The 18,196-nt window shown below is 44.6% G+C and overlaps 1 protein-coding gene across 3 annotated transcripts; it reads right to left on the bottom strand.

Moving 5' to 3' along the window:
• Positions 1-205: 205 nt before the first annotated feature.
• Positions 206-14,280, bottom strand: CDK1 (cyclin dependent kinase 1). Of its 3 annotated transcripts, none has more exons than XM_083149137.1 (8): positions 14,165-14,280; positions 9,829-9,907; positions 6,954-7,110; positions 6,574-6,697; positions 6,293-6,463; positions 4,883-5,046; positions 771-912; positions 206-510 (listed from the first exon to the last, which is right to left on the bottom strand). In XM_083149137.1, exons 2-8 carry the CDS (start codon positions 9,863-9,865, stop codon positions 397-399), a joined length of 909 nt encoding a protein of 302 aa, XP_083005263.1. In that variant the 5' UTR covers positions 9,866-9,907; positions 14,165-14,280; the 3' UTR covers positions 206-396. The 3 variants fall into 3 exon arrangements, with proteins under 3 accessions (XP_083005263.1, XP_083005264.1, XP_083005265.1); XM_083149138.1 differs by lacking the exon at positions 14,165-14,280 and adding an exon at positions 14,031-14,150; XM_083149139.1 differs by lacking the exon at positions 14,165-14,280 and adding an exon at positions 13,845-13,868.
• Positions 14,281-18,196: the final 3,916 nt, after the last annotated feature.

Raw genomic sequence — 18,196 nt, 5'->3', positions numbered from 1 at the left:
GGCAATGGTCCGAATGACTTTAGGACAAGTAAGACTTGTCCTAGGCATCTTTCAAACAATTCACCTAGGCATGCATAGGATTTCTATTATATAGAGTGGATATCTGTATTAAAAATATATACATTTGCACCAGAAACACTTTGCTAGTTCTCCCTTCAGATATTAGGATGGCTGGATCTCCTTGTATTCGAACAGTGCCACACAGTGGTGAATATAGATCTTTATTTATTTGCAGAAATGTAACGTGTAAGTATATACAAGTGTTAAAGTACAAGGTTTACAGTTACATAATACACAGAGACCAAACATAAACGACAAACATTAAAAAAAAGATGAAGTGGGGATTCATAGAATTCCACAAGAGTCTACAGAGCAGAAATAGGTCACCATTTTAAATTAACTCTTAATTTGATTGGCAGGAAGACTTGATTTGTCCAAATCATCAAAGTAAGGATGTAGCAGGGCTTTCCTGGCAGAAATTCTCTTTGCAGGATCATAGATGAGCATTTTCTGTCAAAGACAAAGCACAACATTCATATACAGCCGAAAAACCAAAGCCCAGCTTTTGTGCCCCAAGTATCGAGGAAGAAAGATACGATGTATATGGCCGTGAACAAGTGTCAGATACTACATTGAAAGGAATTATCGGTAGCTCGCAAGTTTAGGAATACTTTGTTAATTTCACGTTCAAAAGATCCTGTAATTTCGGATATGGGAGACAACCCGTATAAAGAACTATATAGTTTCATCTAGAACAAAACGATACTTACAGAAAGCAGGTCAATCCCTTCTTTATCAATGTTCTTGACGCAAGAAGACAGGTTGCCTCCTTTCCATTTAGGAAACGTGTTTTTGTAGTCTTGCAGCGACTCCACATCTGGCCACACTTCATTGTTGGGGGTTCCTAAAGCTCTGTTGGAAGAGTTACCTCCATGAGTTATGGATATTGTGCAGCTTACTATTAGCAGTGTTTGTCCACAAATAAGATTGAGTTTTAAAGGAGCCTACCCCCCCCCCCCCCCCCATTTACATTAGGGTTCATGCCAAAGATTTAAAATTCCAAAGCTGCCAAACAATATAGAACATTGCACAATACAGATCTAAGAACAGCAGTGCTACAGTAGAACTAGACCAGAGCCACTGAATATGTATGGGGACCTCAGGCAAAAAAAAAAAAAAAAAAAAAAAAAAAAAATTAATAATAATAATAATAATAATAATAATAATAATAATAATAATAATAATAATAATAATAATAATAATAATAATAATAATAATAATAATAATAATAATAATAATAATAATAATAATAATAATAATAATAATAAGGGACAACGTAAGGGCTCTGCTCCTGAAACCTTGAAGTCTAATGAGTTAAGATAACCAGAACGGGAAGAGAAAAACCAAGCTATTTATTTCCAGTTATTTATATAGTGCCCACATATTCCACAGCACTTTAGAGACTTTTTGAACAGTCACATCAGTCCCTTCCCCAGCGGAGCTTACAATCTATATTCCCTACCACATCTGCACACATTCTAGGGTTAATTATTGTTTGGAGACAATCTACCCGTATATTTTTTTCGATTGTGGGAGAAAACCCACACAAGCACGGGGAGAATATATAAACTCCGCACAGTTCGGGCCATGGGGGGAATTGAGCCCACAACCTCAGCGCTATGAGGAAGTAATGCTAATCATGGTACTTGTGTATTTTGGCGGCGCCCGATTTCAGCATCGTACGATGAACGTATCGCATGCCATGTACCCGATGCGATTTTGACCCCTATACGATGAAAAATCGTATAAGCATCCTAAAGGGTGCTTTTGAGCACCCTAATGGGTGCTTACAATGTTAAGTGCACCCCCACGCCACCCCCCCCCCCCCCACTATAAACGTGCCCCCGAAGTGTGGCGAGCGGCGGCGGCACGCGTCCTACGACCTTTTCATACCCCCACTATCCACGTCGGCGTGGAGTTGAGAATAGATTAGTGTGGCGATCGCAGCGAGCCCCGCGGATACCTTCACAGGTAAACGCGTCCCCTCGCGTGCTCGCCACACTAATCTATTCTCAACTCCACGCCGACGTGGATAGTGGGGGTATGAAAAGGTCGTAGGACGCGTACCGCCGCCGCTCGCCATGCTTCGGGTTCACGTTTATAGTGGGGGTGGCGTGGGGGTGCATTTAACATTGTAAGCATCCATTAGAGTGCTTAACATTGTATAAGCACCCATTAGGGTGCTTATACAATGTTTAATCGCATGGCATTGTATAAGCACCCATTAGGGTGCTTATACAATGTTTAATCGCATCGTATGGCATTGTATGCAATGTACAATGGCATACAATTTGAAAATTGTATGCCATCGTACACTAACCAACAAAATTGCGTCGCATACCATCGCATGCGTAATGGTATGCGATGGGTGCCGCCAAAACACACAGTACCCTAATCATTACACCATCCGTACTGCCCATATTTAATACAAGCAAAAATGGTCGGACTAATTGGTTAAATCATTTTAGGCCAATTACGGTTTTTGTCCATTTTCCAGCTTTTGGGAGCAAATGGTTGATTGTAATTTGTTCCCAGACATTACCAGGTTTTTGTTACAACTAGCCAGATTGGAAAGATAATCGTGTATATCCAGCTTGGGGACCTCTTGCAAACTGGAGGTTTTGCCCAACATTAAATTAGGTTCTGGGCCAAAGTCTGTTTAATTACCATAATGTTTGCTTCAGTTTCCGAACGCAACATTGACATGAGCAAATCCTGATCTCTTCAGTAAACCTCCTCTAAAAGAAGAAAATCACTTTAGCAGCTAAGGAATTTTGGGCCAGATGTATCAAGCTTCACAAAGTGATAAAATTGAGTGATAAACAAGCAGCCAATCAGCTCCTACCATTCATTTTTCAAACCCAGTCTGTGGCATAGCAGGTAGGAGCTGATTGGCTGGTTGTTTATCACTCTCCATTTTATCACTTTGCGAAGCTTGAAACATCTGCCCCATAGTCTTAATACAAGACTAGATTTTTTTTTTTTGGTACTTGTTTCCTAGCACGGCCACAATCGCATTGATCTTGTGCCCTTAATAGTGGTATGCGATGGCCCCCGACGCGATGGACCCGATTTCCCATTGAAATGCATTGAAAAGTTAAAAAAGCGCGTCGGTCGCGTCGCATGCGGCTAAATAAACATGAAATGGTCCCGACGCGATGCCCCCGATTTCCCATAGGGAACAATGTTAAATGGCTCAATTTACCCAAATCAACAGGGAACAATGTTAAATGGTCCAGAAACCCCCAAAAACACCCCAGAACAGTGAAATGGCCCCCCAAAATTAGTTAACGCCACCCCACGATCAACGTGAACCCGAAGCGTGGCGAGCGCAGCGAGCCCGCGAGGGGCGGCGGTACGCGTCATCCGACCTTTTCATACCCCCACTATCCACGTCGGCGTGGAGTTGAGAATAGAATAGTGTGGCGAGCGCAGCGAGCCCCACGAGGGGACGCGGATACCTTCACAGGTAAACGCGTCCCCTCGCGGGCTTCACAGGTGTCCGCGTCGCCACGGACACCTGTGAAGCCCGCGAGGGGACACGTATAACTGAAGGTATCCGTGTCCGCTCGCCATGCTTCGGGCTCCGTGGCTCGCCACACTATTCTATTCTCAACTCCACGCCGACGTGGATAGTGGGGGTATGAAAAGGTCGGAGGACGCGTACCGCTGCGCTCGCCACGCTTCGGGTTCACGTTGATCGTGGGCTGGCGTTAACAATTTTGGGGGGCCATTTCACTGTTCTGGGGTGTTTTTGGGGGTTTCTGGACCATTTAACATTGTTCCCTGTTCATTTGGGTAAATTGAGGCATTTAACATTGTTCCCTATGGGAAAATCGGGGGCATCGCGTCGGGACCATCGCATGCGATTTTTTAGCACGCATGTGATGCGACCGATAAGATTTTTTTACCTACGATGCCTCGGTGTGGCCGTGCTAGGAAACAAGTACCTTTTTTTTTTTTTTTTTTTTTAAGATTAATGCTAGGTACACACTGGCCAATATGTCATCCCTTATATCAAATGGACAATTTATCACTGGTTTATCGTCCGGAGTCTACCAGTTATGTCTGTACATAGTCTTGCACAAACATCTGAAGATATATTGACACATCATACTGTGTACGGGTGATCCCTGCCTGCTTAGTTCTGAAGTCAATCATGACTGATCAGATTGATCTGGAGATCTATGCGTGTACCCAGCTTAACAGGCCAAAACAGATCCACTTTAAAAAAAAAAAAAAATCCTACATAGTTAAACATTGTTACCAGGGCTACCAAACTGCACAGATTTTCTTAGCTATATTGAACAATGGAATCACTAACAATATGGTACCAAACCAACGAGTTTAGGTGAAGGAAAACAGAAATTCTGAGAAAGCATGAATCACAACTTCTAAATCCAATAAGGTCTATTAGTGCTTCTAATGTAACAAATTGAAATAGAAGATTTAAGAGTTAGTTGTCACTGTTGAAGTAGAATGTGGCACAGTTCATTATCTTAATACTGACAGTTAATTACAGCACACCCTTACAGTTGCCATTACATCTAAAATATGACCACTCCAAAACTTGGAATCAAAGAGGCATTGAGACAATATAGAGCTGGGTTGGCCAAACCCATCTGAGATCTACCAACAGTTCATGTTTTCCAGGTCACCCGTGGATCTGTAGAATGTGCCCGGTAGGAATGAATGCTGCACATTTGAAAGCGTGACAGTAATGACTACACCTGTCCACCACCTAGGTAGTCTGGAAACTGAACCTTTGGTAGATAGGACTGGTTTGGCCATCACTGATAAAGAGCAGCACATAACTCCATACCTGAATATTCTGAAGAGCTGGTCAATTTCAGAATCACCATGGAAAATGGGCTTCTTTGTAGCAATCTCGGCAAATATCGTACCTATACTCCATACGTCAACGGGTGTGGAATATCTTACAGAGCCCAGGAGAACTTCTGGTGCCCTGTACCACAGAGTTACCACCTACACCAAGGAGAAACTATATGGCTTAGAGCATTATATTGAAAAGCTTACGCAACCTTAATGTCCTAACATTGAAAACCTTCACATTTTATGTAAGGCTGCAGGCTAAGTTACCAATTACCAAATGCAATGAGTCTCTTCATAGGTTTACTCTTGCTACTAACTTAGAAAGATCCATAGACAATTCTAAATAGACTTTACTTCCATGTACACCTAGACCACAGACCAACACACTGTACCCATCATGTTTGGCTAGTTTTGACAGTTGACTATTGACAGATGAGTGAAGGGCAGAATACACAAGATTATGGATATATTTTCCAACAGTCAACCAACTTATTTTAGTGGCATACCAATCTTACCCATTTTAAAGCCTTAATGCTTGGCATATAATTGTGAGGAGACCACAAGAAAATGCCAGAACCTACTTAAGATGTAGCCATTGATATTAAAAATGCTTGAGTCAATTCAATGTAGTATAAATAGCACTAGATAGGAGGTCCCAGAGCTGTTCACTTGACTGTGCTGCTACGTCTGAAAATGCTGGTTCTCGGTCCTCAACCAGTAAGCTTATTCACAAGAACCAGCATTCGCCAACATAAGTGCCTGCTGCAACACGGTGCTAAAGGCAGAAGTTAACATCGCAGCAGTAGTTTAATGAGATTTCTGCTTGCACCCCAGGATGGATGCTAGAAGAAATACTCAGGCAGAACAGCATGCTTAATTGAATGGACAGCTATGAAAGCCCGAGTGACTAAATGGCCCCAGTGAGAAGGGATTCCAAATAGCCTTATTTTCAGGTCACCTGATGTTTACCAAAAGAAACAGCGCACCACTCCAAAGTCCATGTTGCAAGAATGATCAGTTAGAGCAGCAATATCTATAGGTCACTATGTACTGTACTACATTTGCACTTTACAATAAGCAGGATACTATCCTGAACAATCTATATAGCGATTTTAAAAGAGCAAGTAGTGTCAGTGAATATAGAGATCAGAACCGAGCTCAAACAGCCACAGGAACAGTATAACAGCAAGGGTCTGACTATTGCATAGCCTGCCACAGGTACAGTCACTCCTGCTTCAAGGTTGTATGTTGGTTCTGCCAATATAACTAGTAGAACACATGTCTGGATTGGTTCAATATTTACATGGCCCAGCCAACAAGAGGCTAGGCCATGTAAATACAGGACTCTAAAAAGTGCAGCTGTATATGAATCCAGTCTTACAGATTTCAAATCCCGTACCTCATGTGTGTAAACTCGAACAGGAATTCCAAACGCTCGGGCCAGCCCGAAGTCAGCAAGCTTTATCACTCCTTTGCTGTCTATTAGCAGATTTTGTGGCTTCAGATCTCTGTGCAAAACTCTTCTAGCGTGGCAGAATACAATGCCTTGTAGGATCTGATAAACGTAACTCTGCAGAGAAATAGGAACAGAAGTCTGAGATACAGCAAGCACTGTATAGTGATTTAACAGATTTGTCTGAAGCATGCCATATTTGCCCTCCAAATTCAAGAGTCCAATACCTTTATTAGCATTGCATCTAAGTATTGACCACTTGGGATGGAATCCAAGTACTTCTTCAAGTCCATGGAAAGGAACTCAAATATAAGGTACAGCCTGGAATCTTGCATTAGGACATCTAGAAGGCTGAGAAAAATAAAGGTAGAGGAAGCCATTCATTTGGGGGTACACTACATACAGAGAGCGAGTATTATACGCCTCTAATCCAGTGGTGTCAAACTCCTGGCCTTCCAGTCGTTGTGGAACTACACATCCCAGAATGCCCTGCCAGTTTTAGCAATCCATTATATAAAATCTGTGGCAGGGCATGCAGCTCAACAACAGCTGGAGGGCCGTGAGTTTGACACCACTGCTCTAATTATTAATAAACAACCTCACTTACCACACAATGTTAGGATGCTGAAGCTCTTTAAGTAGTGAGATCTCTCTGATCGCTGTACTTGGGACACCTTCTTCCTCATTTTCCAATCGAATTTTCTTCATGGCAACAACTTGACCAGTAGCTTTGTGTCTCCCCTTATAAACAACCCCGTAAGTGCCTGTAAAGTAAAACGCATTGCAGTCCTTTTGTCAAGGCCAGGTGGTTTTTAAACCAGAACTTTATTTCACCAGAACTAAACCAATCAAGTAATCTCAAGTTCAGTATTTAGATATAAACCATTATAGTATAAACACATGGGTGTCAATTAAAGGAGACACTGGTCACACAGAACACCTCAATAGTAGGATACTTCGAATTAGGCATCAGGGTTTGCCGAGAAGCTTACCGAGGAGGACGTTGGCTAACCCGAGTATTACTTGTGAAGTACGGAGTGGGTGCATCACTACAGCGAAGATATATATTGAAAAGAGGAAAGTTTCTTGCTATACAGAGGGGCAATCCGTTTCACAAGAGACCAATGGGTATACTTAGAGACTGCTCTCAAATTTAAAGCTGCACTAATATCATCAATATACACCTGCTTTTGCACTAAGGAATAGTGTTGTAGATGATGCCGGGTGGGGTCCCCGACAGTCATTTACCTAATGTTGGGATCCCTAATGTTAAAACACCAACAGATGGGTTCCAGACGGCCACCGGCTATTCTCCCTCGTGGGGGCCACGACCCCCATAGAGGGAGAATAGAATAGGTGGCAAGCATAGCAAGACAAGGGGCTTTGTTGCGCTCGCCATGCTGTCTGAGTCTGGCCAGTCGTGATCCCGACGTTGGGCTAATGACTGTCGGAACCCTATACCACACCCGATGATGCCAAGGAGATTGAGAGGCAGGTTACTCTATGAATTAAATGGGTATGACATTCATAGGGCATACACACGGTTCAAGGTAGTCTATTTTTCCACTTGATTTTGCTTACATAAGTGAAATAGAATGAATTTGATCCTGATGTGCATCATCGAAAAGACCTCTTTATATTGGACCAAAGCATTGGATAGAATCACAATGGGACATCAGGCAGGGTAAGTAGCACAGGGCGTGACAAATTTTTTAAAATCTAGGAGCCAGGTTGAAATTGTAGGAGCTAGACAAACTAAGGGTGTCCATACATGATGCGATGCGCTACAGTATGCTGCACATACTTTTTGTACTGTGCGATGCACGGGAGCGCACAATGTCTCACATGGTACAAAAAGTGGGCCCATTTATCATATAATATTTGCAGCTATATACCCAAAAATGGGTTAGCCTCAAATATTAAGTATCAGGAGGGACCACAGGAGCAATCTCAGATTCCTGCTGTGATCCCTCCTATCCTGGCGTCAGCAGCATCTCCCATAGGTTTCTAGGGAATGCAATGCTGCCCAGGTCTCGGGGCTGCCACATGCCCTCTTGCATCTTAGTGTCGCCCTTTGCCTTCTGCATCCTAGTGTTCCCCATGCACTCTTGTGTACTAGTATTACCCATGTCCTTTGTCACCTGTGCCCTATTGTGTTCTACTGTTACCCACACACTTGTGTGCTTTTTGCGCAAGTGTAGTACATGCATCCTATTTATAGCCAATGCCCTGTTGTGTGCCCTAATGTCGCCTGTGACCCCGTATCTCGGGCTGGAAGCCGTGCAGCCACCGCTCACCCAGCAGCAAGGAGCACTGCTGGGGGCTGAATGGTGCCCCGGATGAGTGGAGGTGTTCTGGCAGGGGATGGTGGGGACGCTTGCTAAGCCCCCGTATGAGAGTAGCTGCTGCCTACCTTGCTGTACAGGCTCAGGTCCAGGTAGCCGCAGAGCCAGGGGAGTGGCAGCTCTGCAGGGACTTAGTGTCCGGTGTCTGCATCAGGTTGGTGCAGGACAGGGAAGGAAGGGCACGGGCAGAGGTGAAACATCTTAGGCAGTGAACGAATTAACAAATTGCTGGGTGTGGTGATTGGTTGGGGTGGCGCTGGGGATTTTTTTGGGCTGTTGCAGTGCGTCCTGCAGGACCTGCTTAATTTAAAAAATGGGGTCCCTCAATGCTTTATAGCGAACATTTTGCAATCACTGCCGTAGTACGTGCAAGCATCACGCCCCCCCCCCCCCCCCCCCCCAATCTAGGGCAGGCATTTAATTCCCACTCCTCCTACCCATTAATGCGCAGGCATTTACCTCCCAATAAGATCCCATAATATCTGGCCTGGGCATAGGTTGGCTGAGGCTCACCTTGTAGACAGAGACTTCAGAGTGTACTGTAGGAGAAGCTGGCGGCACAGTCACACGTGAAAAGAGAGCCGGGGTCAGCCAGATCCAGGCGCACCACCTGCCTGTCAGCTGGGGGGGGGGGGGGGGGGTGAGTGGAGGTTACACGCTGCTCTGAGAGTTTAGCAGCGTGTCAGCCAGCGGTAGTAGCCACATCTCGCCGCGCTGAGGGGAGGGGAGGGAGGGGGGGGGGGGGGGGAGGGAGGGAGGAGTGAATGCAGGAGCTTACACGCTGCTCTGTTTAGCAACAGGTCAGGGGCACACCAATAAAGGGGAAAACGGATGCGCGGTGCCCCGCACAATCACCTAGCAGGAACGCTACACTGCCGGGGGTCAGGCAGCGCTCCACACGCTGCTGCTAGTCTGCCCATGACTAGATTCTGCTTCCACCCTGTAAAAAAATCTGCTCGCCAGGAAGCTGAATCTGGTCACCATGGCGACCTGGCCCCTGGGATTTGTCGAGCCCTGAAGTAGCAGATATAGAAATGCTGCGCCATTCTACCGCTTACCCTTGTGTATGAATCAACCAACCCAAATTATGCATTTCTACAAAGAAAGGCTACTTAGCATTAGACAGACAACACTTACCCTCGCCAATTTTCTCTATTTTTGCATATTCATCCATGGCTGTAGACTTCTATGTAACTTCCAGGTGGAAGAGGCAAAACTGGAATAAAATAAAAAAGAAAGACTAAAAACACATGGAAGAGGGTGGGAGCAGTGTCACGCGCAATGATGTCTAGACAAGCCACGCAGACCAGGTATCAATTATAAAAGAAAGCTGAACCCCAGTTCTTGAGACCCAATAACACTGGGCAATCTTGTTCCTGAAGGCTGCATTGACACAGGTATAGTTAAAACAAGGAGGTAAAATTTGCTTAATTTCAAAAGATGCTAAATATCAGGGGTTTGACCAATGGATTTCAAATTGCAATAGCAAATGCTAAAAAAAAAAACCTGCAGTTAGTCATTTATCCCTAGGAGTGCAACTGTCCGTAGTTCATACAGCTGTCTATTGTTCTTGCTTACGCTATATCAGATAACAGCAGATCGAAACGGCACCTGCTACTTCCCTATAGCCACAAGATTAACCAATGCAGATAAACTATCTGAATAGTGCATACACACTGGCCGATATATAATGCAGCAATTGGATAGTGTGTGCAAGCGATATACCTGAATAGTTGTTCACAGATGTATCATGTCCACTGCGCAACACAGCCAATGCTCGATATATCTAAAGATATACCGGCACATTATGCGGTGTGTACGGGCGATCTGCTAAACGCCCGTACAGGAATGCCGGGAGCTGCCGATGATTGACAGCTTAGTGGGCAGGCGCAGGCAAATGCACAAAATATATATTATGCAAAGACCTATAGGACGAAGGTGTCAGCTAATTATAGGGAGAAAAACCTTAAACTTTTAGCACTTTTGTTGCTGCTACTGTAAAGAGAAAATTGATAAAAAGGTCAATATATCCAGTAAAGCACCATACACACACACAATATCATTAACACGCGCACCATTAACGACGATTGAGGTCGTATGCACATGCAGGTCAACTTAGCCATATAGCCAGACAACCTGACTGTTCAGCGGGTCTCGGTGACATCACTGAACAATATAGGCAGCAGATATCGTTCAGTGTGTACATGCAATATCAGGGCCCACAGCTGATATTAATTCTATCGGCTGTGGCCCCTGTCGTTTGGTGCTTGAGGGTCCCCACACATAAGCAATCAATTGCCCAAATTTCCCAATTGATCATCGACTGTCGGGTGAGGAATATACTTTTTTTTTTTTTACTAAAGCAATCTGACTGCCTTCAGCCAGGATCAGGCATTTTTAACATGTATAGTTCCTCAGATGGATCACCGATATTTGCTATCCACCAAATAGAGGAATTGGCCCATTTAAGAGGAAGTACAGGCTCTGATAACTTAGTAAGTGTCCAAATAGGGGGCCTACCCAAACATTTAATATTCAGTGGAAGCAAGCACTATAGTAGCCAGATGTGTAAGCTCATGAGCAACCAATATTAATGCTGCAGATATCTAGAGCTGGCCATACATCTGGAGGACCAGCACCAAAACCAAGCCGTATAACGATTTCCCAGACACACAATATATATTTTGTAATTTCACATAAGATCTGCAGTTCCCAGCATACTGCTCATTAGCAGCATTACATTTTAAGGGCCTACACAGGGGATGACTTCAGGGCATTTTCTAAGCGATCTCATTAGATGGCTAGAAAATGCCCCTACACTGCTCCGTTTATAGGGACCATGGCTATCGCTCAACGATTAATATCCAGCATGGGAGATAAATCTAGTTAATAGCTGGTCAGGGCCAGTGTTGTCAACGGAGATCAATGGCCACAACAGATCACCCAGCACAGAGCGATGATACATCGCTGTGGAGTGTCACCCTGTGTGTAGACCCCTTTATGGGACGTACATAAGACGTAAGCATCGACCCGAGGATTGTACCTAAACGCCTCGCAATTTGCACTCACACAATGCATCGCACGACCCATCAAAATCAAACGGTCGAGCCTGAAATCGTTCTGATGTATGGCCAGCTTAATTCTATGTACAGCAATGGCATATGGTGAGGTAACTGAACATGAAACCAACCAATTTAAGTTGGCTTCCCAGTGCACCCCCAACTGCAAGTGGATCAGAAGCATTAGATCCAATAGGTTCCATTACTATACCATTTTACATGCATAAAGGTGAATACATATCAAGCAATTTTCCCCAAGGGTGGACAGCTTTCCATAGCAGGACGCTATGGAAAGCCATCCACTCGGCTGGTAATACGAGCAGAGGCGATGATGCAGGAGCAAGCATCGGTGGCCATTGCCTTGCCATAGATACTGGGTGGTTTTGAGCTTATAGCTGCTCAAATCCTAAAAAAAGCAAGCCACTTTCAGCTCAAAATCATCCAGTGTGTATGTGTAATACTATCACCACCAGTAAACAGACCAGTGATTAATGTGACACATGCAGAGTTTAGCAACAGACACTAGGTAAGGAGAAAAAAAAAAAAAAAAAACATTGAAATGGACCACCTGACTGGAGAGGCTCCATGGACCATCCAGTGGGGGTTCCTGTGACACCTGTCACCAGACACAGTGACCCCCCCCCCCCCCCCCCAGCACAGTCCAGGGACATAGCCAAAACCGGAACATGCGGACCATACAGGGGGTCCATCTGCTCCCCCCCCCCCCCTTTAGATTCCACAAGCTCCAGAATGGCACAGATTGACTAATTTCGGGTATTCCAGGTCAGATACGGGGTAGATGTTAGACCCAAGTGGACTTAAGGACATCTGCCATCACAAACCTGTGGCCCACTTTATCAGATTCAGCACAATGGGGAATAGTTAGGCCGTGGGACAGTTGGGTTCATTTTTGTTAAAAGTTTTTTTTAATCCACTTGAATTTAGACTCAGTCCCAGGAACAGACGGTCACAGATTTCATGCGGACTGAGCTCTCAGACCAGGTAAGGACATTCGTCCCTTCAGCAAGCAAGGCACAACATCAGTTACATTGGGGTATGGGTAAAAACCGGACCAGGACAAAACCCCCAGACCGCCGGACCAGACATTAAACTCTGCATTTTGGAGCTTGTAGCGTCCGGTCCGGGGGGTGTTCTGTCCGGGGGTGTCCTGTCTGGGGGTTCTGCCTGTGACACCTGTCACCAGGTAGAGGAGGAGGGGGAGAATAAAGTCTCCCTGTAAGGTCCGGCCATGTAGCAAAAACCGGACGGTCCGGACCACAGGGGGAGGCTGTAATCTTCCCTTCCCCATGTTCCTGATGATAGCTATCACAGGGACCCCCCCCGGACAAGACACCCCCCAACAGGACACCCCCCGGTCCGGACCCTATAAGCTCCGGACTGCAGATTTTGATGTCCTGTCCGGCGGTCCGGAGTCTAGTCCGGTTTTTACATAGTCCCGTTACATTGTGTTGTGGCAACTGACATCCTGCTCTAATACCCAGTACAGTACAAAGGCAGCTCCCTCTCTGGTAACAAAGGTGAACCCTATAAGCACTATACATTTAAAGTTACATTGCAAAAGCAGAACTATTAAAAAACTGACATCTAAGTCCCATTCTCATCTAACTAAACATGCCAGGCACATATGGGTTAGGGGCACAAACATTTAGCATCAAAACATTCGGGCAACACACACCCGATTAAATAGGCCACATCAAACACAGACCCTATAAAATGGGCCACCTCCAACACAGTTGGGGTAGCACACACCCGACGGGATGACAAATGTAGGTCAAAGGTTTAACTTGATGGACATTTTTTTTGTTTCAACCTCAATTACAATATAACTATGTATATGCACCCTATAAAAAGGCTGCATCAGAATAGTTGGGCCAGTAAATACCAAGTGTGACATGAGCTGCACCCAGGGACAGACACTGCATATGAAGAACACTTGGGTGACAGTGCTCCCATTTACAGGCACATAGATTACAGCTGGAGTGGCCCCAGGAAGTCAGAATGACAGTAAATCCCTATATCCAGATATAGGGACAACAAACAAACAAACAAACAAACATACATACAACCTCTTACACGAGCGCCACAGGAAACAAGTATTAGGGAGGGGTTGAGGAACTACAAGTCACAGCATGTCCATTGTTCCCCCCACAGAACATCTTACGGCCGCTGTGCAGGACGGGAAGTCGGTACTATGTACAGATACAGGATGACCGGAGCGTTCTATACCCATAATTCCCGGTGCAGGGAGAGAGCGCGTACCATGTGCGACCCACCGATCACCTGCAGCCCTCTATAACCTCTGCTTCCCCAGACCACGTATGCTGTACCCAAGGCAGACGCTGCCCCTCTTCCCTCCCGTACATGCAGTGCCCCAGCCTGCGCTGAAACTTTACCCAGAGGCCGCTGCGTCCGTCTGATGGAGACACTGCCGGAGAATGAAGTGATTTCAAACCGGCCGCGCAAAGCTCACGCAGCCAAGCCAATCACACGGCGAGTGGACATTCAAAGCAGCCAATCAGCGTCGGGCTGTGATGACGGCGCGAAAGTTGCTGGGAAGGGCGGCGAGAAAAAAAGCTACGGGAAGCGACGAGTAGGAACATTACATTAGTTGATCAGTAGGTTCTCGCTCTGAATAAATGATCTATTGGTACGCGGTAGGGCACGTTTTATGACGTGATTATGATTTTACCCATTATTTTTTGGGCTACAACCTTTTGTATTGTGTATAAAAGACTGCACGATTGGGGTGATCCAACAAGTCTTTATTTCAATAAAAGTAATTGAATCAAATGAAAAAATTGAAATATAAAATATAATGTCGTTTTAAATACATACAGTAGCATAGCAATTCAGAATGACTCTCTCCAGGACAGACAGAGTGCTCTATTCCTAGAATTTCTTCTTAAGTAGCATATGGGGAGCCGCAATGGTTATTTTCAGGGTCCACGCCATTACCTTTAGTAATGTTGTGGCGAGCCACAGAGCCCGAAACGTGGCCAGCAATGAGAGACCACGAGGGGATAATCGCGATTCACGTAGTGGCTAATGTAACTGGCGTATGTGGCACAGGTGCCGATTCTGTGGGTGCTCAAGGCATACTTGCCTACCTCACCCTCTCCATGAGGGAGGAAATGCTCTGTTCCATACCTCCCAACATGACCCTCTCCACATACATACCAACATGACCCTCTCCAGGAGGGACACAATACTCTGTTCCTGCACTTTCCTCTTAATGTATGATTGCCATCACCTGTGTTGAACAGATTAATTGACAAGAAAGGTGCTTCAACACAGGTGATGGCAATCATACATTACCAGGGAAGGCCAGGAGCAGAGCATTGTGTCCCTCCTGGAGAGGGTCATGTTGGAGGTATGTCTCCAGGAGGGACATATTGCTCTGTTTCTGGGCTTTCCTCTTAATTTATGATTACCATCACCTTTGATGAAATGCCTTTGTTGTCCATTAACCTGTTTAAAACAGATGATGGCAGTCATTAATTAAGAGGAAAGTCCAGAAACAGAGCATTCTGTCCCTCCTGGAGAGGGTCATGTTGGGAGGTTTGCTGTTCCTGGACTTCCCTGGTAATGTATGAGTGCCATCACCTGTGGAGAGCTAGGTAATTGATAAGAAAGGTGTTTCACCACAGGTGATGGCAATCATACATTACCAGGGAAGTCCAGGAACAGAGCATTTCCTCCCTCATGGAGAGGGTCAGGTAGGCAAGTATGGCTCAAGGGCCCGAGCACCCACAGAAATTGATGAGCACCCACGGGCCCAAGACCCGCTGCTGATCCACCATATTAACCTGCTAATTTGTGGCTGCAGCACCCACATCGCTGGACCCGCCACCTGGGAAACAGTATGCCGGGAAGAGTGTATTCTGTCCACGGAGTACCTGAACTGTGGGGGGCATTTATGTACCTGCACTGTGGGGGCATTTATATATGTGGAACTCTGTTGCCGTAATTTGATTATTGGAGACAACTGTGCTCCATAATATAAATTGATATTATTTTTGTGGCCACACCCCTTCCCCATGAAGCCACTCCTCTATATTTTTGGCTTGAGCACCCACCAGCAAAAACATGTTACGACGGCTGCGGCCTTGAGAAAGACGGCAGCAGCCGTGGAAACATGTTGGCCAGGAGTGATTGAGACTACATTGGTGTAAGCTGTCTCCCTGTGTAAGCGGTCACTGGCCAATGTGACCGCCCCTTCGGGTGATTGTTTTTACCTTTTGTTTTATCGTTTGTTTTAATAAACCCCTATTTTGAATTACGAATGAGACCCTTTTTCCTTCCTCCCTCACTGCCTACCACTGCCTGTGGGGTATGAGATGAGGTCTGAAAAGGATTAAAGTCTCCCCAAAAAATATACCTTTATATGCTTTAAACTATTTACGCAAATAGTGAGTACAGTACGCATCTGAGGAAGCGTGACTCTTTTCTGGTACAGAGCAAATTTGATTACACTTTAAGTGGTGACCCTTTAACCCCTTCCTGACACAGCATGTTTTTGCCTTCCTGACAGAGCCCTTTTTTTCAAATCTGACATGTATCACTTAAGTGGGGATAACTTTTTTTTGCTTTTACTTATCCCAGTGATTTTGAGATTGTTTTTTCGTGACACATTGTACTTCAAGTTAGTGGTAAATTTTCGTCGATACAGTCTGTGTTTTTTTGTGAAAAATACCAAAATGTCGGAAAAAAATGGAAAATTTAGCAATTTGCAAAATGTTAAATTTTCTGCTTGTGAGACAAATAATCATACCACTCAAAATAGTTAATAACTAACATAGACCATGGGCCAAATGTAATAGGGTGAGAGTTTCAGAAAGTGAGAGATTTTGGGAGAGTTTTCCCATGTTTTTTAAAGCAGCAATCAATTACATGGCAAAATCAACCTGGTTTTGCAGTGTAATTGATTGCTGCTTTAAAAAAAAGGGTAAAAGTCTCCCAAAATCTCTCACTTTCTGAAACTCTCACCCTATTACATTTGGCCCCATATGTCTACTTTATGTTTCCATCATTATTTCAACTTCCTTTTAATTTTTTTGGACACTAGGAGGCTTACAATATGAATAGCAAATTTTCAAATTTTCAAGAAAATTTCAAACACTGATTTTTTTAGGGACCAGTTCAGTTCTGATGTGACTTTGAGGGACTTGTATGTGAGACACCCCCATAAATGATGCCATTTCAAAAACTGCACCCCTCACAGTATTCGAAACAGCATTTTGGAAGTTTGTTAACCCTTTAGGTGTTTCACAGGAATTAAAACAAAGTGTAGGTGAAATTTCAAAATTTCATTTTTTTTGCAGATTTGCAATTTTAATACATTTTTCTAAGGAACACAGTACATTTTACTAGAGAAATGTGACTAAAAATTGATTCCCCCAATTCTTTTGTTTTCATAAATATCCTATATGTGGCCCTAGTGTGCACGTTGACCAAACCACAGGCTTCATAATAGAAGGAGCACCTACTTGATTTTGGAGCCTCCTTTTTATGAGATTATTTTTTAGGCACCATGTAGGTTTCTAGGCACCATAAGATGCTAAAAGTTAGGAACCCCCCCACAAGTGACCCCATTTTGCAAACTACACCCCTCAGGGAATTCATCTAGGGGTATAGTGTACATTTCAAACCCCCAGGGGTTTCACCAATTGTGGTACAACTGGGCAGTGAAAATGAAAAATTATTTTTTTTACACAAAAATGCAGTTCTGGCTCCAAATTTGTCATTTTCACAAGGAATGAAGGAGACAAAGCACCCCAAAATCTGTGCCCCAATTTCTCCCGAGTATGGCAATGCCTCATATGTGACCAAAAAATACCAGTTGGGTGCATGGCAGGACTCAGAAGGGAAGGAGTGATTTTTGGATTTTGCAGCTCAGATTCTGGTGGAATGTTGGTGGGTGCTATGTCGCATTAGCAAGACCCCCGAAGCACCAATACAGTGGAACCCCCCCACAAGTGACCCCATTTTGCAAACTACACCCCTCAGGGAATTCATCTAGGGGTATAGTGTACATTTCAAACCCCCAGGGGTTTCACCAATTTTGATACAACTGGGCTGTGCAAATGAAAAATTACATTTTTTACACAAAAATGCAGTTCTGGCTCAAAATTTTTCATTTTCACAAGGAATGAAGGTGACAAAGCACCCCAAAATCTGTGCCCCAATTTCTCCCGAGTATGGCAATGCCTCACATGTGACCAAAAAATACCAGTTGGGTGCATGGCAGGACTCAGAAGGGAAGGAGTGATATTTGGATTTTGCAGCACAGATTCTGGTGGAATGTTGGTGGGTGCTATGTCGCATTAGCAAGACCCCCAAAGCACCAATACAGTGGAACCCCCCCACAAGTGACCCCATTTTGCAAACTACACCCCTCAGGGAATTCATCTAGGGGTATAGTGTAC

This window comes from Crinia signifera, chromosome 6 (assembly GCF_055691185.1).
Source record: "Crinia signifera chromosome 6, ASM5569118v1, whole genome shotgun sequence".
NCBI classification, from domain to species: domain Eukaryota; kingdom Metazoa; phylum Chordata; class Amphibia; order Anura; family Myobatrachidae; genus Crinia; species Crinia signifera.
Note: the sequence above shows the minus strand (reverse complement) of the source record. Positions and strands in the feature narration are given on the sequence as shown.

Coding starts and splice junctions, on each gene's coding strand:
- CDK1 (XM_083149137.1), bottom strand. CDS start 9,865: ATGGATGAATATGCAAAAATAGAGAAAATTGGCGAGG. Junction 6,698..6,953: donor CAGCATCCTAACATTGTGTG/GTAAGTGAGGTT, acceptor TATTTTTCTCAG/CCTTCTAGATGTCCTAATGC. Junction 6,464..6,573: donor TAGATGCAATGCTAATAAAG/GTATTGGACTCT, acceptor ATTTCTCTGCAG/AGTTACGTTTATCAGATCCT.